Source organism: Oncorhynchus kisutch, linkage group LG1 (genome assembly GCF_002021735.2).
Source record: "Oncorhynchus kisutch isolate 150728-3 linkage group LG1, Okis_V2, whole genome shotgun sequence".
In the NCBI taxonomy this organism is placed as follows: Eukaryota; Metazoa; Chordata; class Actinopteri; order Salmoniformes; family Salmonidae; genus Oncorhynchus; species Oncorhynchus kisutch.
This window is the reverse complement of record NC_034174.2, coordinates 21,133,762-21,160,056: the sequence shown is the minus strand read 5'-3', so window position 1 is coordinate 21,160,056 and position 26,295 is coordinate 21,133,762. Positions and strand designations below refer to the sequence as shown.

The 26,295-nt window shown below is 43.5% G+C and overlaps 2 protein-coding genes across 2 annotated transcripts; one reads left to right on the top strand and one right to left on the bottom strand.

Moving 5' to 3' along the window:
- Nucleotides 1-398: 398 nt before the first annotated feature.
- Nucleotides 399-18,531, bottom strand: LOC109897715 (zinc fingers and homeoboxes protein 3-like). Its single transcript, XM_020492251.2, has 3 exons — nt 18,267-18,531; nt 2,440-5,414; nt 399-1,803 (listed from the first exon to the last, which is right to left on the bottom strand). Exons 2-3 carry the CDS (start codon nt 5,202-5,204, stop codon nt 1,770-1,772), a joined length of 2,799 nt encoding a protein of 932 aa, XP_020347840.1. The 5' UTR covers nt 5,205-5,414; nt 18,267-18,531; the 3' UTR covers nt 399-1,769.
- On the top strand, nt 18,416-25,892 carry fam83d (family with sequence similarity 83 member D). Its single transcript, XM_020492263.2, has 4 exons — nt 18,416-20,730; nt 23,066-23,233; nt 23,388-23,512; nt 23,725-25,892. The coding sequence occupies exons 1-4, from the start codon at nt 20,248-20,250 to the stop codon at nt 24,734-24,736; spliced, it is 1,788 nt and encodes a 595-aa protein (XP_020347852.1). The 5' UTR covers nt 18,416-20,247; the 3' UTR covers nt 24,737-25,892.
- The last annotated feature ends 403 nt before the right edge of the window (nt 25,893-26,295 follow it).

Sequence of the window (26,295 nt, the reverse complement as noted above, 5' to 3'; positions counted from 1 at the left end):
CAGGCCTTGTTAGATTTGGAGTCCCAAGATCGAGCTGTTCATATTGACACACAATACAGTTTTGTATGTCTCTGATTACAACTTGCCAAATACAGTACACTGGAAATAATGATTATAGACTTCTGCTGCCATGGCAGCAAGAGCTCAATTTCCCTAACCAATAGATTTTTCTTGTTGGCATGTAGTTCTTAATGGAGAGAACAGTGCATCAACTTGTCCTCTACCTGTAGATGGCACTACCTGTGTTTATAAAATAACCTGCCAATTCTTTGTTTGTCAATTCTTCAATGCAATTTATGTAAATTAATACACCCATATAAATATGCATTAGCAAATGTCATGTACTATAATCATTCTACAGGTGTGATAGCTTTTAATGTGGCAATAAAAAACAAGTAAACAGTTTCTCAGTGAGTTTATTCAGTAAAGATTCAAAGTGTAGAAAGGATGATACAACAGTGCTTTTTGATCAAACTATTTCATAAAAGTTAAAGCGATCATAACACCGTAAGTCCAGATTTGTTTTCATTATTTTTCTAACCAAAATAAATTGGTAACATTCACAAGTGCATACACTGCTGGTAGGAGATCGCCTCCAATTTGGATGGTATAGCACCGTTCTTCGCTTATTTAGCAGCTTATCAGAGATGCAGCTTTGTAGGATTTATGTAGTGACTACGTTTGTATGAAAATTCAGTAGAGTGAAAAGATCTCTTCATTTGGCTCTCTAGCTAGCACAAGACCTACCTGTGTCCTCCAGGGCATTTGATCAAATTTACCTTTATTTTATAACATTTGCCAGTAATGATATTTCATATTATTACAGCTGAATGTTAAGCTTTTCCAAGAATACAGAAGCAGCATATGTTTTTTATTCATAGATGTAGACCATCACAGGAGTGACTAATGCACTGGCACCTTGTTTTGATCTCAACATCACAGCAGCTGGAAAGCTATAAGTGATGGGCAGACCAGTCATAAATGCATGGACAGACTGAGTAAGGCAACGTTTGCATGATAGGCTTCTTTTATGTTTGGGTTTGCAGATGAAGCCAGGGCAGTGTATTGATTCTGTTAGCGCTCTGCCAATATCTTTACCCTGGGGCAGTGTGGTTTTAGCATTGCTGTCTGCTAGTCCATTGTATTGTCTGTTGCGTATAGCTGAACTGTTAAGTGATCACCAACATTTATACAGAGCTAAATAAAACTAAAGGCTCAATTGCTTCTGGACTTACAGTGACTATAGAAGAAGAGTAAGAATTGGGGAAAAAAATGTTTTACAGAGAAAAGTAAAATTCAAGGCAGTGAAGTACTGGTTGCTAAAAAAAAGTAAAAAATATCACAAAGCCAACAATAACATCTCCTAGACACTTGTCATTTTGTCCCGTCAACGAAAACCCTCTATAGTGCAGTTTGAATCATATACTGTACATCCCTCTCCCATCTTCCCTCAAGTCAGTTGTCCAGTCAGTGTGCGCCTCCTTTCTGTCTCATGTCTTACCGCCCTCTACATGCATCATCTTATTCACCACATGACCACAAAGAAGCATGAAGAAAGGCTTGAACATCACAGGACTCATTGGTGAGAAGTTATTTCTTTAGAGGATGGCAGGAAGTGATGGTATAGGGGGGGGGGGGTATTCACAGTTACAGTCCAACGGTCCAGCAACAATCACATCTGCTGTCATAATGAACACACCAGACCATGGCCATCTGTAAAGCTGGACAGCCAACCCATCCTGTACCCCTAGTACGTTTGGGCCACTCCATCAGACTTCAAGCAGCTCTATCCTCAGACGATCCCTGAAAACACGTGCACACAACACACGTGCACACACGTATTAGTACAATATTGTTCTGATTAAATTACATTTCCCATGAATACACGTCATATTAAGTGTCTTTAGAATCAGCACCGTCAACAGGTGGTAGGAAATCAGAGACTAAGTTATGTAACAGCCAACTCATAAAAGACAAATTTCATGATTTATTCACATATATTAGCACTCTCTCTTAATCTATAATTCAATGGCCCAGACTCCAACTCTTCTAAAAATACACAGACCTTCTAATACACAGACCTTTGATTGTCTGTGAAAGCCACTCTGTATGAGTACCCACACTCCCTCCCTGGGTTTTTTTGTTTCTTCAGAAATCACAGTAACAACTACAAACTTAATATTCATAGTTTACAAAGCCCTAAATAAACCATATCCAGTTTCAGAACAATATATAGCTACTGTAGAAATCAACAGTATAGTGTTTGACATTCTGTTATGGCCAAGGAGCAATATTAACCTTTGAAAAATCATCATCATCAGTCTCAAAGAGCCTGACAAGTAAACAACTGACCTAACATATACAGTACATTCCATGAAGGTATGGGGTGATTACAGATTGAGTAATTTTCATTAGACAACGGTAACTGATAGAACTCACCTGGCCTCCACCTGCTTCTCCCCAAAGGCCTGGCTGCTAACCGGCTGAGGGTGGTCTTCCTCCCTCTCTGCCCAGTGACCATGTAGTTCTTCTGTCTCCACAGCTCTCCCTCTCTCCCCAGTCTCCTCTGGCTCTGTTGCACTCAGCAGGGGCCTCTGTGTGTCTGCGCCCCACCAGAATCCCAGCTGCCCCGAGTGGAGCTCCTTAGGTCCTTCATCAAGCTGCTTGTTCACCTCCAGTTCCACTAGTTTCCTATTAACCTCCTGGGGATTGATCAGTGCCCCTGCTTCAGAGTCTCTGTGGCCCTTTCCTTCCTCTCCCTCTACTGGTAGGCACTGGTAGCCCTCCAGCCATTTCAGCTGGCCGTTCTGGTGGATGTAGCGGCTGTCGCTGAACCAGCGGACCACCTCTGGATTTGGCAGGCCCGTCATGATACTCAGCTCCTCATACTGCTGGCTGCTGGGCCACAGTGTGCTGGTGAATGCCTGCCTCAAAAGGTGCACCTGCTGGGGGCTTTTCCTGGATGGGTGTGAGCGGTCTGAGACATGCGTCTCAGACTTGAGCTCTGGAGGGAAGGCCTCTGAACCAGGTTTGGCAGCTGGATCGCTCACCATGAGCCTCTGCAGGTTGATCTTGATGGGGTCAATCTTTAGTTCAGGGCAGGTTCTGTCGTCCCCAAAATGGTCTTCCTCTTTGATAAGCTGCCGCAGGACTGAAAAAGCTTTCATAGGAACCTCCTTGATGCATTTGCCATCCTTAATGATAGATATGCTGTTGCTGCTACTGCTGCTTTTGGTAATGACACTGATGCTGGTGTTTTCATTTTGGGCTTTGCTGGCAAGGTTCAGGTTGTTGACACTGTCATTATTTCTAGTGCTGGAGTAGCCACTGCTAAAACTGCCATTTTTGGACTTGTGGATATTGTTGTTGTTACTGTCATCATCGCTCTTTGTTGATGTGTACTGATCCTGGTCAGCTGTGTTTCCATTGCTATGAATGTTATAGGCGATAACGTTAGATTTGCTGGTGTTACTCATGATCACTTTACCTTTGTTGCTGCTGTTGCTGAAGCCTTCCAAGACAGATGCAATGCTAATATGTCTGCTGCTTTGATTGTTTGGTTTGTCATGGCTGTCAGTGCTACAGTCATCTTTATTGCCAATGTTGGAGGAGCAACTGACAATGCTGTTGCTGGAACTGATGTTGTTCATTGGTTTCCTAGTGCCACGGTCCCTGTCGTTACTACTGATGGAGGAGTTACTACTGATGCTGCTGCTACTACTGCAACTACTACTGTTACTGCTGCTACTACTGCAACTACTACTGTTACGGCTGCTTCTGCAGCTGGTGCTAATGACACAACTGTTGCCCAGCCTCAGAGCAACAGTCTTGTCAGACTCCTGGCTGGCCACAGTAGTGGGGATAGTGTTCCTGGCCACTACCTGTGTTGTTCTGCTGACTACAGTCTGATATTTTGGGGGGATCATGGTTGGGGTAGCATAAGAGACCCTAGTGGTGACCGGGTGACCAGCGGCTGACATGCTAGCCGAAGTGGATATGACTCCAGTATGCCTGCTCACTACACTGCCATGGGTCACCTTGGAAGCCTGGTGGCTGGGGCCCACTGGAGCAGGCTGGGCATGGACAGTGTGATGGGTCACAATATGATTTGTGTGCCGTTGCTTGGGGGGCTGTTTTTGGGGTGCTGCTCCTTGGAAGACTGTGTTGAACATCTTCCTCCTGGCCTCCTCTATCTCCTCGGGGGACCAGCTGATCCCCTGTTTGAGTCTCTGGGCAGTGAACCACAGTTTGATCTGCTCCTCTGGCCAATCAGAGACCACAGTCAGGTAGCAGAGCTCAGCTTTGGTCGGGTAGGGGAACTTACCAAAGGAAGTCTTGAGAAAGCTGCTGGTGTCCATGGCAGCATCATAAGTGGGGATGCTGCTCAGGGGAATCATCACCTTTGGAAGGTTTTTGCTGAAATCCGAGATGGAGGAGAAGGTGGGAGAGCTGTGCTGGTGATAGGTTTGATTGGGCACTGTTGTTGTTATCACATGAGTGACAGGGTTTCTCGACATAGCAGCACCACCGGTCCCACTGAGAGACCCATTTTGTAGTTCAGGCACATTCGTCAACATGGTGGGGTCTGTCCGCTCCATTTTCTTCCCAGTGTCTATCCTCTGCACCTCCACCGTGTGGGAAACCACAATCTTCTTGTGCTCTCCCTTGGCCTTCATCACCCTCACTATAGGTGTTTTAGTGAGAAAGATTGCAGTATCGCTCGAGTCCTCCCCATTGGTCGCGAACAGACTCTGCTCTACGGTGGTCGCACCATCTCTCTTCCTGACATGTAGGGAAGCGGAGACAGAGCCCCCTGACACCCCAGGGTGTGCTTTAGCATTGTGCAGGGCCAGGGCCTCAAACCTGACCACTGACACGCCACAGTTCAGGCAGGAGAAGCAGGGTTGGGCCCTGAAGTCTATGTGGCAGTTGTGCAGGTGGTCCAAAAAGTAGTTCAGCTCTCTGGACTCAAAGCGGCAGGGTGGGCAGCTGTATGTGCTACCTTTCTGCCATTTGTCGCCCCTTTCAGGTCTGGAGGAATCATGGGAGAAATGGCCTCTGTCTTCTCCAGATATACTGAGGATGCTGTCCTCTGGGATTGTGGGTAGGAGCTCAGGAAGGCAGCCAAGTATGATCTCCTCACGCATGTGTTTGCTTTTGGATGTGATCATACAGGGAACTGTTGACTTCCTTTTGCTGGCCATTGTGACGTAGCTGTGTGCAGATGATGGGTGACTGACTGGTTGTCCCGTATGGTAACGGAGGGCGAGTGGTTTGTGGATAGGGCTGAGAGTTTAAGTGTCATGGGCCAGCCGCAATGACTTCACAGTGTTGCTTCATGTTTGCCCTCAGCTTCTGGGGCTCCTCTCACACGATGAGTTAGGGTTAGACTGTTTTAGAAATTCCCTGGGAACCTATAGGAGAGAAAACAGAACAAATATGTGATAAGGTAAATCATTCCTTATAAGAACAACACCACACACAATTGGTTATTAGCTATTTAGTTTTTTAGTTATTTTTACAATGTCAGTAAAAAAACGATGGTTGTATCCTATCCTTCTATATGGGTCCTTAACCCCCTACCCATACAATCAGCGAGTGTCTAATGAGCATCCTGATCATGTGCCTCATATTAATGCCAAACTCTTCTGCCAACCTTGGATGAGAGCCACTGTTCACATTTGAGCCACTGTTGACATATTTAAGACGTTTGGTATGAGTGTTGGCACACACACACATCCATGCAGATAGGGGACACAGGGGCATGTGCACCCCCAGATCTGTCCGGTTTAAGAAATTATTTATTTAATTTAAAAAAATCTCTCTCTCTGTAATACCTAGTGCATTCCCCAAGAGAGGATGGCTTTCACTTCAGCAGTAATAAATTCATGAACTTCTTTGAAGAAAAGATCATGATCATTAGAAAGCAAATTACGGACTCCTCTTTAAATCTGTGTATTCCTCCAAAGCTCAGTTGGCCTGAGTCTGCACAACTCTGCCAGGACCTAGGATCAAGAGAGACACTCAAGTGTTTTAGTACTATATCTCTTGACACAATGATGAAAGTAATCATGGCCTCTAAACCTTCAAGTTGCATACTGGACCCTATTCCAACGGAACTACTGAAAGACCTGTTTCCTGTGCTTGGCCCTCCTATGTTGAACATAATAAACGGCTCTCTATCCACCGGATGTGTACCAAACTCACTAAAAGTGGCAGTAATAAAGCCTCTCTTGAAAAAGCCAAACCTTGACCCATAAAATATTAAAAACTATCGGCCTATATCGAATCTTCCATTCCTCTCTAGAATTTTTAGAAAAAGCTGTTGCGTAGCAACTCACTGCCTTTCTGAAGACAAACAATGTATACGAAATGCTTCAGTCTGGTTTTAGACCCCATTATAGCACTGAGACTGCACTTGTGAAGGTGGTAAATGACCTTTATTTGGCGTCAGACCGAGGCTCTGCATCTGTCCTCATGATCCTAGACCTTAGTGCTGCTTTTGATAGCATCGATCACCACATTCTTTTGGAGAGATTGGAAACCCCAAATTGCCTACACGGACAAGTTCTGGCCTGGTTTAGATCTTATCTGTCAGAAAGATATAAATTTGTCTCTGTGAATTGTTTGTCCTCTGACAAATCAACTGTAAATTTCGGTGTTCCTCAAGGTTCCGTTTTAGGACCACTATTGTTTTCACTATATATTTTACCTCTTGGGGATGTCATTCGAAAACATAATGTTAACTTTCACTGCTATGCGGATGACACACAGCTGTACATTTCAATGAAACATGGTGAAGCCCCAAAATTGCCCTCGCTAGAAGCCTGTGTTTCAGACATAAGGAAGTGGATGGCTGCAAACTTTCTACTTTTAAACTCGGACAAAACAGAGATGCTTGTTCTAGATCCCAAGAAACAAAGAGATCTTCAGTTGAATCAGACAATTAATCTTGATGGTTGTACAGTCGTCTCAAATAAAACTGTGAAGGACCTCGGCGTTAATCTGGACCCTGATCTCTCTTTTGACGAACATAACAAGACTGTTTCAAGGACAGCTTTTTTCCATCTACATAACATTGCAAAAATCTGAAACTTTCTGTCCAAAAATGATGCAGGAAAATTAATCAAGGCTTTTGTAACTTCTAGGTTAGACTACTTCAATGCTCTACTTTCTGGCTACCCAGATAAAGCACTAAATAAACTTCAGTTAGTGCTAAATAAGGCTGCTAGAATCCTAACTAGAACCCCAAAATGTGATCATATTACTCCAGTGCTAGCCTCCCTACACTGGCTTCCTGTTAAGGCAAGGGCTGATTTCAAGGTTTTACTGCTAACCTACAAAGCATTACATGTACGCTACGGTCACAAGATGCAGGCCTCCTAATTGTCCCAAGAATTTCTAAGCAAACAGCTGGAGGCAGGGATTTCTCCTATAGAGCTCCATTTTTATGGAATGTCCTGCCTACCCATGTAAGAGACGCAAACTCAGTCTCAACCTTTAAGTCTTTACTGAAGACTCATCTCTTCAGTGGGTCATATGATAGAGTGTAGTCTGGCCCAGGAGTGTGAAGGTGAACGGAAAGGCTCTGGAGCAACGAACCGCCCTTGCTGTCTCTGCCTGGCCGGTTCCCCTCTCTCCACTGGGATTCTCTGCCTCTAACCCTATTACAGGGGCTGAGTCACTGGCTTACTGGTGCTCTTTTATGCCGTCTGTAGGAGGGGTGGTCTTCTTGTCTGTGTTGGCGCCCCCCCCCCTCCCCTTGGGTTGTGCCGTGGCGGAGATCTTTGTGGGCTATACTCGGCCTTGTCTCAGGATGGTAAGTTGGTGTTTGAAGATATCCCTCTAGTGGTGTGGGGGCTGTGCTTTGGCAAAGTGGGTGGGGTTATATCCTGCCTGTTTGGCCCTGTCCGGGGGTATCATCGGATGGGGCCACAGTGTCTCCTGACCCCTCCTGTCTCAGCCTCCAGTATTTATGCTGCAGTAGTTTATATGTCGGGGGGCTAGGGTCAGTCTGTTATATCTGGAGTATTTCTCCTGTCTTGTCCTGTGTGAATTTAAGTATGCTCTCTCTAATTCTCTCATTCTTTCTTTCTTTCTCTCACTCAGAGTACCTGAGCCCTAGGACCATGCCTCAGGACTACCTGGCACGATGACTCCTTGCTGTCCCCAGTCCACCTGGCCGTGCTGCTGCTCAAGTTTCAACTGTTCTGCCTGCAGCTATGAAACACTGACCTGTTCACCAGACGTGCTACCTGTCCCAGACCTGCTGTTTTCAACTCTCTAGAGACAGCAGGAGCGGTAGAGATACTCTCAATGATCGGCTATGAAAAGCCAACTGACATTTACTCCTGAGGTGCTGACTTGTTGCACCCTCGACAACTACTGTGATTATTATTATTTGACCATGCTGGTCATTTATGAACATTTGAACATCTTGGCCATGTTCTGTTATAATCCCCACCCGGCACAGCCAGAAGAGGACTGGCCACCCCTCATAGCCTGGTTCCTCTCTAGGTTTCTTCCTAAGTTTTGGCCTTTCTAGGGAGTTTTTCCTAGCCACCATGCTTCTACACCTGCATTGCTTGCTGTTTGGGGTTTTAGGCTGGGTTTCTGTACAGCACTTTGATATATCAGCTGATGTAAGAAGGGCTATATAAATACATTTGATTTGATTTGATTTAGTGCCATGGTCCCTACAGTCTGATATTTCTAGGGTGATCATGGTTGGGGTAGCCACCTAGCAATTTTATGAAGTTAGCTTTAGCTAGCTCAGATAGGTTGCCAACCTCATAACTACCTGCCAAGAAGCCATTTTAGGCTATCAATCAAGTTAGAGTAGCTAGCTTGTCCAACTACCTTAGCTGGCATGCCTGCTGCAAGGTTGGTAGACTTGAGAAAAGCAAGCAATAACTAAATGTAATGAATAAGTTTATCAATCTTTTACCCAGATTTTTGCAGAGATGCAGAGAAGCATATATACAGTGGGGAGAACAAGTATTTGATACACTGCCGATTTTGCAGGTTTCCCTACTTAGAAAGCATGTAGAGGTCTGTACTTTTTATCATAGGTACACTTCAACTGTGAGAGACGGAAAAATCCAGAAAATCACATTGTATGATTTTTAAGTAATTAATTAGCATTTTATAGCATGCAATAAGTATTTGATCACCTACCAACCAGTAAGAATTCTGTCTCTCACAGACCTGTTAGTTTTTCTTTAAGAATCCCTCCTGTTCTCCACTCATTACCTGTATTAACTGCACCTGTAGGAACTTGTTACCTGTATAAAAGACACCTGTCCTCACACTCAATCAAACTGACTCCAACCTCATCACAATGGCCAAGACCAGACAACTGTGTAAGAACATCAGGGATAAAATTGTAGACCTGCCCAAGGCTGGGATGGGCTACAGGACAATAGGCAAGCAGCTTGGTGAGAAGGCAACAGCTGTTGGCACAATTATTATAAAATGGAAGAAGTTCAAGATGACGGTCAATCACCCTTGGTCTGGGGCTCCATGCAAGATCTCACCTCGTGGGGCATCAATGATCATGAGGAAGGTGAGGGATCAGCCCAGAACTACACGGCAGGACCTGGTCAATGAAGAGAGCTGGGACCACAGTCTCAAAGAAAACCATTAGTAACACACAGCCGTCATGGATTAAAATCCTGCAGCGCACACAAGGTCCCCCTGCTCAAGCCAGCGCATGTCCAGGCTCGTCTGAAGTTTGCCAATGACCATCTGGATGATCCAGAGGAGGAATGGGAGAAGGTCATGTGGTCTGATGAGACAAAAATAGAGCTTTTTGGTCTAAACTCTACTCGCCGTGTTTGGAGGAAAAAGAAGGATGAATACAACCCCAAGAACACCATCCCAACCGTGAAGCATGGAGGTGGAAACATCATTATTTGGGGATGCTTTTCTGCAAAGGGGACAGGACGACTGCACCGTATTGAGGGGAGGATGGATGGGGTCATGTTTCGCGAGATCTTGGCCAACAACCTCCTTCCCTCAGTAAGAGCATTGAAGATGGGTCGTGGCTGAAGCCAGGGCAACTATGGAGTGGCTACGTAAGAAGCATCTCAAGGTCCTGGAGTGGCCTAGCCAGTCTCCAGACCTAAACCCAATAGAAAATCTTTGGAGGGAGCTGAAAGTCCATATTGCCCAGTGACAGCCCCGAAACCTGAAGGATCTGGAGAAGGTCTGTATAGAGGAGTGGGCCAAAATCCCTGCTGCAGTGTGTGCAAACCTGGTCAAGAACTACAGGAAATGTATGATCTCTGTAATTGCAAACAAAGGTTTCTATACCAAATATTAAGTTCTGCTTTTCTGATGTATCAAATACTTATTGCATGCAATAAAATGCAAATTAATTACTTAAAAATCATACAATGTGATTTACTGGATTTTTTTCCGTCTCTCAAAGTTGAAGTGTACCTATGATAAAAATTACAGACGTCTACATGCTTTGTAAGTAGGAAAACCTGCAAAATCGGCAGTGTATCAAATACTTGTTCTCCCCACTGTGTATATATTATATATATATATATATATACGTTTTAAGTGTACGAACCACCAGTCGGGAGGATACAGACAGCTCAATAATGCATTGAATTAAGCATAATGATTATGGCTCTAGATTGCAGGAAAAAGCTATTTCAGGTGTTTGAAAAATGTAAAATTCTCCAACATCCGGACCGGGGGCCTATCCCCCTTTCAGACCAACCCCCAGCCATCCTCACGTACTTTGTGCCCCGTCAGATTTTGGGGTGCATGATGCCTATCCATCCATGAATACCCCCTTTGTACTGTAAAACACTCACGCATGACGTTCCTCACAATTGCTTAAAATTTCACATATGCACACACACCCCTTAATGCAGTTTGAAACCGCTTCAGGACACAGGTCAGTGATTTCCGCTTATTCTGTTTCTACAGTTATGTAGCTAAATATCTCATAATGATTGTTTCTCTGGGCACTCTATCATATGTAACAGCATTCTGAGCACAAAAACAGAATCAGAAAGTGAGAACACGAATCGGCTTCTCTTACTCGCTGCACTCTTGGTGAACCCTACCCTCCCCACACATATTTTTTCTCTCTATATATATATATATTTATGTCTCTCCCTCTCTCTGCCTCTCTTGCTGTGAATTTGTTGATGTGTGATGTGGTGTTGAAAACTGCTCTTGATTCATCTAGTTCTCACAGAGATATCATGATGCTTTGGTAGATAAACATGTGTAAGCTCTCTTTAGCGAATGTTCATCACCATCCTCATCAGTGCCGCTCTCAGTACTTAAAAGTATTTATTACAAGGAGTGTTATTACTTTATATATTACAATGGAGCCCACTGCTCAGTATGCAGAATGAGCACACTATTACGTTATTTAAATCTTAAGTCCAATTATTTCCAGTCATCCGCATTCTCTTGAACATGGCTACACTCCTAAAACAAAACGATATGTCAGTGAAACTGAATGGAGTCACATGTATGCATTCACCATGGCCTGCTGGTCGGTAAATAAAAAATGAACCTGTTCCAGAATTTAAAATCCCAAATGACTGCCCACAATACATGCTGATCCCAGATGGGCTGTGACGTCCTTTTTGTAACTGCCTCTTTTTATTTCTAATGATGGCTCCCTTTCAACAACAAAAAAAAACACCACAAAAAAATAGGTCACCAGCCTCTTATGCAGTAATCCCGGTTTGCTGCATCCAGACGTGGGCATTTGCTGTATGTTTAGCCAGCGGAGAGGTCATTATACAGCACACAATTAACCCCTGACAGCAGGTTTAGTGAGTGCATTCCATTGAGACGAAGGCTATAGCTCTCATGCAAGAGTCTGGTCTCCTCGTGCTCATCTAATAAAAAGTGATGCTATGATTTTAGTATAGTGTGGACAGTGGATGGGCAGCCGATGAAGTTAAGTTACTAGTTATGATACCGTAGTTAAAGGAAAAATCCACTAAAAACAATGTTTTGGTGTGTTTTTCATTAGTCCACTGTTGATAATGTCCCAAAATGGCAGCCAAGCACGAGTGCTCAGTGTAGTATCCTTTTATCATCTAGACTTTTAGGACACGTGTGAGTTCGCTAATTCCATTCAAAAAGTTTCCTAAAGTAACCTGTCTAGACTCCATCACTTAATGACAAATAATATAAAAAATTGTAAAAATATAAGAAAATTATGATGATCAGCATATGTGCGAGAAATGACAACAGGTTTTTGAGTTTCTTTCCTCTCGTTATCATTAATGGGGATGCAACTGAAGCAAACATAGCTCGATTGAATCTTGTTGGCTAATATTTTCAGTATCATTAATTCTCTCTCATTACGGAGTCTTCTCTAGCCACTATGAACAACATGATCTTGCATTGACTGCAGCAGGTCATAATTGTATTGTTTATTGTTGTTCTTAAAATTCAAACTATATATTGCGCAACATTTGCAAGCTCCACATGTTCCATTACGTTGTCATGGAAAATATTAATGTTGTTTCCAACTACCAATCAGCAACTGTGCCATAAATCCGGCTCTATATTGAACGTTGAGATTGCCGAAAGCAAATGACAAGAGTGGCAAGGAGTGGAATGTTAGCTAAAAAGACTGGTAACCAGACTAAAAGAGACTGGTACTGATGCTGCGTTCAAAACAACTGGGAACCCGGAAATCTCCGACTTGGAACTCAGAATTCCAAGTCGGAAACTCAGGCATCTTTCTAGAGCTCTTGCTTTCCGACTTGAAGATCACTGAGGTCATGATTTGACGTTGTTCTTTTCCAAGTTCCCAGTTGTCTTGAAAGCACCATCAGACTAGCCACATCATGATGATGATGCAATAATGATGATGTGGCAAGTGACAAATGGTGCTTTCAAGACAACTGGGAACTCTAGAAAAAAAACAAGGTTGAATCATGATCTCAGTGATCTTCAGGTCAGAAAATCCGAGCTCTAGAAAGATGCCAGATTTTCCGACTTGAGGGGCTTCCCAGAATCTATAGTGGCACAGCCTTAGACCACTGCGCCACTAAAGATTCTGGGTTTGATTCCAGGCTGTCACAGCCGACCGCGACCGGGAGATGCATGGGACGGCGCACAATTGGCCCAGTGTCGTCTGGGTTAGTGGAGGGTTTGGCCAGCAGTGATGTCCTTGTCCCATCGTGCACTAGCCACTCCTGTGGCGGGCCGGGCACAGTGCACGCTGACACTGTCGCCAGGTGTACGGTGTTTCCTCCGACACATTGGTATGGCTGGCTTCCGGGTTAAATGGGCAATGTGTCACGCGGCTCTCGACCTTCGCCTCTCCCGAGTCCGTACGGGAGTTGCAGCAATGAGACAAGACTGTAACTACTAATTGGATACCACGAAATTGGGGAAAAAAAGGGGGAAAAAATACAAAGGCCATGCCATTTAAAAAAAGACCATGTGATGGAAAATAATGTTATCTGAGCACTAATAAGTTATTTGATGTAGCCTGTGTGGATGTGGTCCAGGACAGGAGTACTGTGCTGAGCAATATTCTAGTGGCAAGACAGCCGTTGCCCTGGTATCTCTCCTCCTAAAACATCAAATTTCCTGCATGACAAACCAAAGACAGGCCAAAAGTTGAGCAAGGGTACATAAAGAACCAGGTCACCTTTCAAAAGAATGGGGTGCATTATCTAGCGAGCAAGACGTGTGATCAGACACAAGACAAGGGCTTCCCAGACAGGGACTGGAGCCAATGAATGGTGCACTCTGAAAAGAGGGGCCTCGTGTTTCAGCGCTGAAGGAGACGACTCAGACGAGCACCGTCTCCTGGTGTGTCATATGTCCCGATACTGGCAATGGCTCTATGGCTGAGATTAAAAGAGTTTCATCTCTGGTGAGTACTGATCTGAACTGAGGCAAAGTGACAGAGCTCTCAGACAAGCTCTTAGAACACCTCCGCTCACTCTTCACAAGCAAAGTCCTCGTATTACCTTGTGTGCTCAACTCAGCCAGCATGATTTCATTTCAAGAGACTACTTAATGTTTGGCTTTTTAGAATAAAATGTTAAGAAAAAATGTGGATTCATATCTGAAGGGGTGTAAAGTGGTACACATTCAATAAAATAGCCCATAGGCACTCGCACTGTTGACATTTGCAAACAGATTGGTATTTGCAATGCCATGTCGCTGGTCACATGACTGAGGAGTGAGGGGACAGAGAAGAACGACATAGGGAAAGCAGACTCAGACAGACAGCTGGGTGATTATGACAGAGAAAGTGTTTTAGTATTCCACTTCCTCCAATACACGCACACAACACACACCCTTCTTGCCTGTTCTCTTCAACATCGTTTTACACCAAAGCTTTCAGAAATATTTCTCTTTAAACTCAACTGCCAGTAAACAGTCTGTGGTGCTGCAGTCACACAAGGGCTGATGAGAAATCTTGGCTGTTTTATGACAACATTTGTTTTCCATATATTAGCATTTCAGTGATCCACGGCTGTCTTGAAAGTCTGACAGCCTCAGCCTGCTTCCCTGGTTTTGAGTTGAAAATCAACAGAAACTGTGCCTGGCATAAGTGGGTGTGGGACAGGCAAAACAGTTCCTGATAGACACACCTAAACAATAGGAAAAATCTGTTTAGGAGTACATCTTCTGCCAAATGTTCATTAAATAGATTAAAGTCATGTGAGTGGATCAACTGGACATCCAAATATAAGTCAGAAACAGATAGCAATTACTTCCCTGAACAAGGAAGATGTTGGGAACAATGGCGCCTCATTTATAAGAGAAACGTGATCCAGCACTGGGAACCTTATTTAGACGACTGTCCGTCAACTTGCCATTGTTCAATTTCCTGCATGTCTGGATGTCTGCTGTGTCTATTATGATTTCTGTGTCTAGTAATGTGTGTTTGACTGAATGGCTGTGACTTAGTTTGCACATCATAATTCAAGTGTATTCTAATGGGTTAATGTTTGTATGTCCACAATATCCACATTAACTACAGAGTTGTAAGCTCCACTGTCACATCTTCAGCCAAGGATGCAAGTGGTTAACCCAGTGTATCCGTCTTCAGCATCTGGTCGTTTGTATGCCCCTTAATTCTGTGTTTGACTGTGTCTTCAGGGCGTGTGTGTGTGTGTGTGTTTGTCTGTTCTATGTATTTATGTGTGTACCAGTATATGAGTAAGGGTGTGTGAACGTGTGAATGCCTGCTGAGAGACGCAGGTGTTGTCAACCGTCTCCTCCTTGCCCCCCTTACCTCCATGACTGCAGCCCGGTCCGCTGGGAGACCAGTCGGCGGTGCCACTCATGTGTTAACATTGCCATAGCAACCCCTCTCTTCTCCTTGCACACCACACCACACACAGAGGAGTCTCTCGACTACACCCACCAGACGCATTTACACACACACGCACACACATAAATGACCACCTTTTATGCCAGGCAAAGGACAAAGTTAATCCTCCTGCTGTGCCATCTTTGAAAATGCCAGTCTTGGCTTAGCTGTTCCGGACCATTGGGGTTGGGTGGGCCAGTGGTAAAGACACCTTCTCACAACGACAATACAAAAATACCTGCTCGACTGCACAGTCCACTCTACTGATTAAGTGTTTGTGACAGTCCTTTCATAAAAGACAAATGTGGGATATATATATTGCAAAGGACATCCTGTCAGTGTCGTCTTGTAAAATTGGCACAGAGGTCTGAGGACTGGGGTATTGTAATACAGTATAATGTACACTGCCAAAGCATCTCTTGTTCTGTTCAAATGCATTTTAATGTCATCCATCACAATCTTATATTGTTCACCAAAGCCTTCCTCTATGGTCTGGCTGAATGACAGACCAAAAATTTGTAAAAAAAAATCCTGAGTAATGAGAACCTATTTCTGTGTTTTTTTAATGAATATATCTCCTTCAGTTCTGTATCTTGGACTCCAGGCCATTGATATGGCAACTTAAAAAGAAAAACTAAGAAAAATGGCGGCGTATCGCGCATTGTACTGTCCAACCTAAAATGGCTGACATCACAGCCTCTTGTAAGTACCAGAGCTTGGCAAATGCCAGCTCCTGCTGACCAAACCTTTCTTGCACGGGACAGAGAAAGTGGCAGGGGCTCTCCTCTCTAGCCCCCAGTTTTTTTCTTCCACGAGTGCAGAGAAGTTTCTTTTGGTTGGAACTGAGCAAACATGCTGTCTCAGGGAGGCTTTCGATCGCTTTGTGCCTCGATACTCCTAAGACAAAAGCAATACCATACGATGAATAGGAGAGAATAAGAGCAAACCCATACAGAGTGGTATAGACTTTCAGACTAACATAACAAAGCTCTCTAAGTAGCATGCTTATGGGACTGTTTTTGTGAGGAGGGGGAAGTATGCTGTTATCACGAATATGGTTGTTTGTACAGAACTGCTGGGAAATAGATCTGGTTGGCATTAGATAGCTGATTTTCCTCTCTGAACTCGAGGAATGTTATACACTCGATGTCAGCTAAAACTGCAAATCACGACCATATGACCACCTTGAGGGTGCTCTGGCAATGACTATACGGCACAGTGAAACCTAAGCCAAAGACATAAAAATATTATCTGACTGGTGTCAATAGACAGAACATTTAATCCTCAAAGCGGTATATTCGTACAGTAACTAAGGAGTGGCATACAAGGATGTTTTTTGTAGAGTGGGGTGGGCACTCTCTGCCCATTACACTGTGTCTGTGTATACAAACACTCTCTGTTATGGCCATAACCAAAACTGTGAGCTGTTCCTAATTGCAGGGAGTCAGGATAAAAAGCAATCTGCCTGGCCTCATTAGAACAGTTCCGAGAAGGGAGATGGAAGAACGTTCCCAGGGATCCACAAAGGGAATTGACATTCCCCCAGTGTAACCGCCTAGAAGAGTGCAAACCTCTACACAGACACACTCACTGGACTAGGCTGAACCTAGCTAGCCTAGAGGAGCCAAGCTATGGGAGCTAGCTTGTCTAGCTTTGTATTAGTCAGTAAGGAGAGACATCTGCCAAGCATAGGAGCAAAATGAGGCTCTTTTACAAACTTCATGCATCTATGTATTTTGATGGGGCAATAATGGTCAAATTAGGTGTCTGCATATTCATTCTAGTTTAATAACCTTAAATGATATTTCCTATACCACTGGTAGCATGACATGCTACTTCAGTTCCAATGGGCATGATGCCCCTGGCTCATTGCATGTGCATGAATCACTCACACATTTCCCCTGATTAGAAGGTTGAATATTTAAACCAATAGTTTTCGGATGAATATTTTGTGCTGCTCATTCAAGAGGTAGAATACCATCTTATGGTCCAATATAAAGTGTAGGCATGATGGCTAGCTAAGAGACAACAAAAAATGTGATTTTACAGGGTCAATTAATTGGCTACACATGAATAATGTGCGCTGTCTTGTCTGTTTTAGTGAGATTGGAATCGTGAGGAAAAGTTTACAGTGTGCAATATTCTGACAGTTTGACACACATTAAAAAAGACAGACGAAAACATGATGACAGCTCCCAAAATGCAGTTGATTGTCGAGCTCTAAGCATCAACGCAAGGCAGTAACAGGTGGGAAAACAAGATTGTTCAATACATAGGCTAAAACAACAATGTCTGCAATTAAACATCATACATTAGCCTACTGAACTGATTAATTGAAAGGAAGGATTAACGTCGCTTTAAAATTCATAGATTAAAAAGGAAGACATTTTGGGTAGTAAATCCAGCCGGACGTCTGGGTCGTGTAAATTAGACTACCCGACATCACATCCAATAAGATTATGTATTCGTTATATAAAAAATCCTTAGAATTTGGATACTGAAATAGTCAGCACTGACTCGCTCAAAAAGCAGGGGAAATATTCAGCGTTGTGCAATAAATTAATCAGAAACGTCACATTGTAGCGTGCGAGAGGGCAAGTACAACGTTGAGTAGACTACATTCTTGAACTGCAACAAAAAGTCGAGTTAACCCTTTCACTCCAGTAGCCTGTTGGCAAACATTGGCTCGGTGTTTGGGCTATTTGCGACTATCTTCAACTCATACTGTAACGTTAGAATAAAACATATTCCCAAAAATCCTAACTCGGCACCCCCCACCTACTGTCGCCATTTTATATATTGGCGACTTCATATATACTGCCTAGACTACAGCACCAGATACAATTCAATAGACAGAATTGGAGTAAACTATCTGTGATTATACAAAAATAATTAGAGCTATTCTATTGTAGGCTACAAGGAAAAGTGTCCTTACCTTGATAGTTGGACCGGGGTCAAATGGAATACGATATAATATAGAAATTATTAATATTAGATTAGCTCCGTTCGTTGCGCTTTGAGAGGAGGGGGGTGGGTCCTCTCCTCAGTTGAACCCGATAAACTGGCGTGAACCCGTCCGACAGTGACCACAGCAAGGTACATTACCTCTCCTCGCACACTGTATGGACAGAAAACAACTGTGGTCGGCGGCAGGACGAGGTAGCCAAAAATTATACGGAGTGTATTTCCTATGAACACGTGATTCAGAGCGTCACCCAACATCCTAAACCCTTTCATCTAAATTTTGGAGAAGGGCGGGGGTTGGACGGTGAATGTATAGAGAGACACGCTCTAACGAAGCGAAAGTGTTGGACACGAACCACGGTCGGTCATAATCTTGATGTCTGCCTGTTGAAAACTGAAGAGTGTATTTGAGAATTTGCCAAAGATGTGGCTTAATAATTTTGACGTCCTTTCCTATCAGAAAAGGTCTTACCTGCCACATAATGAAAGCAGTCTAGCCTAATGAATAGGCTACATAATAATTAGGTAACTCTGTTTTGCCAATTTAACGTGTGTTAAGGCGCCTCGTCTGTCGAACCACAGGAACGTTGAGAGTGAGATTGTCCCTGAATATCAAAAAGGCCTGCTAGCGTAATGAATAGTGCGCGTAAAGGGGTGGATAGCTCATGCCACAAATATGTCGCACCGACGCGCCATATCCTATTTCTATTTACATTTTCCAGCTTTACTGACTCAAGATTCATCGAGGGACAATCCATCTGAGGTCATAGCTAGCTAGCTTCACTGGTCCATTAAACAAATAAGGTATACCAAAGACTAGGCTCTTACTCCTTGGTTGGTTATACAGTACGTGTGCGTAAAAATAAGGCACCATTATGTGGCAATATGGGGACATTGACTCCATCATTTGCATTGCCAGATGATAATTATTATTTTGATTGCCAACAACATGTTTAATCTTTTGAATTCAATTCAGGAATACATAGACCTTATCAATCACTTTAAATCATGCTGGGCTGGTATTATTTTTAAATATTAGGAATCAATGTCATGATAAATTAGCCAATTAGACGTGTTATTTTATCATATGATATAGCTTACTTCAGACCAGGCCTATACCCAAAGGCCTACCGTGAACCTTCATCGTGTCTGTAAAAATGTACATGGTCTTACTCCTTGGTTATAGACTTGTGGTAAAAACAGAAGGTTCCAATATGTGGCATTGGGACATTGCGTCCATCATTTTAATTGCAAGGTTAATTATTCATTTTATTGCCAACTACGCTGTTTAAACGTTTGAATTATTAGGCATAAACTACACATACATGATCAAATCAAAATCAAATCAAATGTATTTATATAGCCCTTCGTACATCAGCTGATATCTCAAAGTGCTGTACAGAAACCCAGCCTAAAACCCCAAACAGCAAGCAATGCAGGTGTAGAAGCACATGATCTATACCATGATACCACAACTAACGTAACTTGATAACACACATGATTAATGATTACGTGGTCTCCTTTTTAAATATTAGGGACATAAATGTCGCCAGTCAGATAATTAGGCGTGTGCTTAGTTTTATAATCATATGATATAGCCTACTCCTTCCGTGATTTTTCGTTGTGTCAAAATGTACAGTCGTTCTACAGTAGGCAATTCCGGGCATTTGAGGTCGTGACTTGAGAGTGGATACTGGATAGGGTTTGTTTGCCTCCAAATTCAAACTGCTGGCCAATGAGCGAGCGCTTATAGCGGAGTGACACGTGTATAGCGCAAGCTTGTCTACACGATTCTGGTTCCTAACTTTCGAGTAGCCAATACTGACTACGGATGGGCTGGAACTGAGTAAATTGCAAAATACAAATTTGCTTCTTCTGGCTAGGCTACATTATATCACGAGGGACACTGAATTGAATGGTTACTGTCTATTCTAAATAGTTCACTTAACGTTATGGCTCTATCGCAATGTTTGGAAGATTCACCTGTAAGGTGGCCGTCAAGAAGACAGGAAAGTGATTTGAATGTAAAGGAGTTATACAACGAAAGGCACCGACTGGCGTTAGAGGAACTTATTTCAGGTGGAGTTGATTCGTTTTTGGGATTTCTAAGAAAAGAGAGAATACCGAACTTTCTCTCGGATGACGAGATCAGACGCATTGGCGGTGCTGCGGTGGTTCCACGCGGTGTGTCCCTCCACGCGGAGGACGTGATTTTTGAACAGTCGGTAAGCAGCTCCATGGACTGCTCCTCGGTCACTTACTTCCCCGAGGTCTCGGACGTGGAGCCACCGCTGTTGGAAATCGGCTGGCCCGCCTTTACATCGGGCTCTTACCGAGGAGTCACTCGTGCTGTCGCCCACTTCCAACCCAGTTATGGAGAATGCATCTATAGTTGCAAGGAAGCTGCGAGAAGAATGATTCAAAGTGCCAAGGAGGTAATGCATTAACAAACACTAAAATGGTGACCACAGTAACATCAACTAAATTGTTGAGCTTAGTCGGCTCTGTAGACTACAGTGTTTAATGTGTGCATAAAAAAAGTAACCTTTATTTAACTAGGCAAGTCAGGTTAGAACAAATTCTTATTTACAATGTTGGCCTTATTTATACAGATTGTTTCAGGACTAGGCCTATAGCCTATGGAAAGAACCATTTTGCTATTTTACTCCATTTTGTACACCTCAGATGTAAAATTCAAACGATACCAGTCACGTATTGATTGTTTGATTTGAGTCAGTCAGTCAATCGGCTCCTGACCCTGGGTGTGTCTGTTTACTCAAACGTGACCATCCAAAGCATCCACTCACTCACTAACTGACTGGTATTCTAGGCCTATATACAGTGCATTCGGAATGTATTCAGACGTTGACTTTTTACAAATTTTCTTACATTACGGCTTTATTCTAAAAATCGATAACATTGTCCTCCCCCCATCAATCTGCACTCAATACCCCATAATGACAAAGCAAAAAAAGGTTTTTAGACATTTTTGGAAATATATTAAAAAATATATATATACATAAGTATTCAGACCCTTTGCAGCGATTACAGCATCGAGTCTTGTTGGGTATGACACTTGGCACACCTGTATTTGGGGAGTTTCTCCCATTCTTCTCTGCAGATCCTCATAAGCTCTGTCAGGTTGGATGGGGAGTGTTGCTGCACAGCTATTTTCAGGTCTCTCCAGAGATGTTTTATCAGGTTGAAGTTTGGGCAACTCAAGGACATTCAGAGACTTGTCCCGAAGCCACTCCTGCGTTGTCTTGACTGTGTGCTTAGGGTCAGTGACGCTTGGCATTCAGGCCAAATAGCTCAGGCCAGAAAATCTTGTTTCTCATGGTCTGAGAGTCCTTTAGGTGCCCTTTGGCTAACTCCAAGTGGGTTGTAATATGCCATTTACTGAGGAGTGACTTCAATCTGGCCACTCTACCATAAAGGCCTGATTGGTGGAGTGCTACAGATATGGTTCTCCCATCTCAACAGAGGACCTCTAGGGTTCTGTTAGCGTGACCATCGGGTTCTTGGGCACCTCCCTGACCAAGGCCCTTCTCCCCCGATTGCTCAGTTTGGCCGGGGGGCCAGCTCTAGGAAGAGTGGCCGTCTTTTCACTTTGTCATTATGGGGTATTGTCTGTAGATTGAGGGGGGAAATATTTAATCCATTTTAGAATAAGGCTGTAATGTAACAAAATGTGGAAAAGGGTAAGCGGTCTGAATACTTTCCGAATACACTACATCTTTCTGGGGTCTGGATGAACCTTTATACTGTGATGCTCTTCTCAATAATCATATTTAAAGTACTGTTGCATTTTCTTATAATTCACAGATAGTCACATGGGTGATATAGTTTTCAAAAAGACTAACACTTGTTAGTCACATGTTCAAACTCAACACATTTCTGGACGTGTTTGGAACTGTCAGTTTAATGCAGTTTCCTTACCATCCTGATGAGTTAGCGTTCCAGAATGGCGAGATTGATGAAAAGCTTCAACTCCAAGTCTGGTTCAAAGGAGCGCCTACAGTAATAGTACATTAATGAATGTGTCTGAACATGCTTTTCACGTGTAATAGTGTTGGTGTGCACTTTTCTTAATGCTTAGGCTTGTGTGTCATCTGCCTCTGTGTGCAGGTGAGCTGTAGGTAGGTTTACAGCTAAGTGGGAGAAATCAGAGTTGAGTTACATCTTTGTATTTACAGTGAATTTAATTACTCTCTCTGCTTCAAATCAAATCAAATCAAATTTATTTATATAGCCCTTCGTACATCAGCTGATATCTCAAAGTGCTGTACAGAAACCCAGCCTAAAACCCCAAACAGCAAGCAATGCAGGTGTAGAAGCACGGAGTGCTTCAGGCCTTATAGTTGATCAGCATCAGTTTTAGAATAACAATTTAGGAAATGCCCCATATGGCCCTCGATCTGTAAGCTATTGAGTTATTGTTGATTGTCCAGATTGTCCATGTTATAGAAATACATTTGTTTGCAGTCCAAGCATTAAAGATGATTGCCATGGCAGCAGACCACAGTTGACTGCAGTGAGGCTCATCTAGATACACGACAGAGAGAGTGTGGCCAATAGAGGCGCCGCTTAGTGTTTTCTCCTTCTTAATGTTTGATTAAGACCTGGTTTGTGGGCACAAGCATGCATAAGAGCCCATTTAGTGACGCTGCCTCACAAATAGTAAGGCAGAAGAGCAGCCTCTTTTAAATTGTAAACTGGGCTGATATCAATGGTGCTTTGACTAACGAATGATTTGATTTACCATTACAGGTGATCGCCATAGTGACAGACTCTCTGACAGACCTGGACATCTTTAAGGATCTCCAGGAGGCGTGCACACAGCGCAGAGTTCCAGTCTACATCCTGCTGGACTGGTCCTGTGTGCCGGCATTCCTCAAAATGTGCAACAACATCAATGTGCGCCTGGACGATCTTAAGGTATATGTTGTTTTGACTCCACCTGTGTGTCATGTCTTATCGCAGATAAGCTGATATTTTATTACTGATTTAGAAGCATGATAATTCAGTATTTAATAAGTGACCTGTGACTGGCTTGTATTTCATACTGTTTTTGTTTCATTCCTCAACAAAGCAAATGCGAGTGCGGACCATAACTGGTGGTACATACTTCATGAGGTCAGGGGCCAAGATTACTGGGAAGGTTCATGAACGGTTCATGTTGATTGATGGGAACAGAGTGACTACAGGCTCCTACAGGTAAAGACTTCTTGCTTTACTACCACATAATTATATGCAGTATAGCATTGAAAAATGTCCCAGTTTTTTTTACAAGACCCCCGAGCAAAAAGCCTATAAAACACTCAATACTTTCAACTTGTATGAACCTAGCTGCTGTGAGTGACTTTGCCATCCCTTATTTGACTGATATGGGGGTATATAACTGTAAAGCCCTTTGCTTACATTCTTAGGTTCAATTGGACTGATGGGAAACTAAACAGCAGCAACATGATCGAGTTGTCTGGCCAGATCACTGAGAACTTTGATGAGGAGTTCCGGATTCTGTACGCTCAGTCCATGCCTGTTATTACCAGGGGCCCAGCCAGTGCCCGAAACAGTGGCATCTACGACCACCTTCTCATCAAACACCCCGTCACCTCATCCCCTCAGCCAGGCAAGGAGAGGCCCCCAGTCAAGCCTGTCTGTCTGGAAGTATTGGGGAAAACTGTCTGTCTGACCAGCACACCCAGCCGGGCCCAGGCTGTGGCAGTGCCACCCTCCAGAGAAATGACTGGGAAGAGCAGCCCGGTGTCGGCCTCCTCCACCATAGGGGAAGACTGGATGGAGCAGCGACACATGCAGGAGGTCCTGGCTGGAAGTGCCGCCCAGTGCCTGCCCACAGGTGACCCTGCCACTGCCACATCAGCAGTGGATGTGCAGGTCACACCCTCCGTCCCTACCTGCTGTCATGTCTCCACCCAGACCAGCTGCCCTGCGGTGGACCTTGGAGTGCAGACTGATCTGACTCAGTACACTAAGCGCCTCTCCCCCAACAAGGCTACATTTACTCCCATTACCAGCACCACGACTCAGACCAACAACATTCAGAGTGAAGCTGCCGCCTCCTCAGATTCTGTCTCTACCTCCCCCAGGCAGCACCTTGCCCCCCATGGGGTGGACCGTCGCCCTGCAATCCGTCACTGTACTGCACCCCCTGATGGGAACCTGAGGGAGTGCTTCCGCAAGCTGACCAAAGAGCGTCAGTATCACTACTCCACCATCCGCTCCAAGCTGGAGCACATGGTGACCATGCTGTCCCACCGCCGTGAGCTGGTGGACCTCACCAACATGGCCCTGGGGCCCGGGCTGCACAGAGCATGCAATGCCCAGAAAGAGCGGAGACAGAGGCAGGGGCATAACCCTGGCCTGCTGATGGACAGTGTGGGCATGGGCACATGGCCAAGGGCTAGATGTTTACACTAACAGGACTTACAGGGCTGCAGGGGCTTGAAGGTGGAGGGTGTTGTAGAAACCGCTCTGTGTTTCGTAGGTATACACTACTTGAAACAAATGGGTTTAAAGAGCAATATGACATTTGAGAATTAGTCTTCCTTAGAGTTTAGAATTTGAAAGTATGTGTCACTGTGTCTGTGTTGTGATGTAGCCTTCTTCCTATTTTGATTGTGAATCTGTCCCCTTTCTTTGACCCCTGTTTGAACATTTCTACTTTAGAAACTGACGTCAAATGGCAGTAGACCGGTGATGGATATACTGTAATTTGCCTTGACTATTTTTGCTACAAAATGTAATGTTTTTAATTGTAGACATTGTGCAGTAAGACACTATCTATATATGGTTTTGATGATTTAAAAAAATATATTGTCCAAAGATTTATTTGAGAAATACTCTAATTGCAATTCAGAAATTGATATTTGATGAACATTTTAACATTTTATTATACAGCATTCTAACATTCAGTTTAACTTGTTAGGTTCCAATTTTGTGTAAATAACTCACGGACACTAGAGAAGCTTAACCAAGTTTAATTCTTCCCAAAGAGTCATTACAGCTATAATTCAGACCGAAACTCTTTTCACACAAACACGGATATTTAACCCTTTCTCCTAGGCTGAGTCTCCTTTGCACCTGAACAGCCAATGCATCTCTGTTGTTAGACAGAACTTTAGTGATATCTGTTCTTCCTCACTTCATCTAACCTGACCTCTACCCCAAAGTGCTCACTCCTCCCCAACTCCATGGCTGTCATGGTTATTGATACCAGATGGTGTCTCTTCTCCACCCAGAGGATCCCTGATGGCTAAAAATAACATATCCTGACATAATTATACATCACCCTCTTTCCCTCCGTGACATTGTTAGGTTCTAAGCTCTCCACCCGTCTCCCCTACACATTCCCAAAGCCATCTAACTCCTACAGATAACCATTCACTTCTGATGTAAAAACCAGTCTCTATCATCTCTCAGATACCATACTTCTGATCTATCATGTCTCTAGTATAGCAATGTTAAAAGTTTACCCAGAATCGAACAAACTAAATCTGAGTACTGAGAAAGCAGTTATGATATAAATGTATGTACTTTATTGCTGACACTTAAAATTAAAGGAGTATTTTACATATCCTTTTTCATCTAACACTTTTTTTATTACATGTATACTCTCCAACCTCGTAATGAGTACTTGGAACCAGTGACGGTGTGTCCTGAAGCCCAATGCTTAAACATGCTGATCATTGTATTATGAGACGTGATCACTATGGAGATCTTTTTTTTTTTATATATATGAATGATAATGTTGAGGGCAATAATTTTGAGTCTCAGTTTAACATCTGGGTATTTGTGGGCCACTTTGCAAGGGAAATCATCTCTCTTCACTCTGTAGCCTTTGCTTTACATGTGGTAGATGTTCATCTAGCCAATATTTTCAGAGAATATGTCAAAGGAAGCTGAGCGGCAGCACAAATGCAGTAATACAATAACAGTATACGCATTAGACTAATGTATTTCCAGTATGTGTCGGTTAT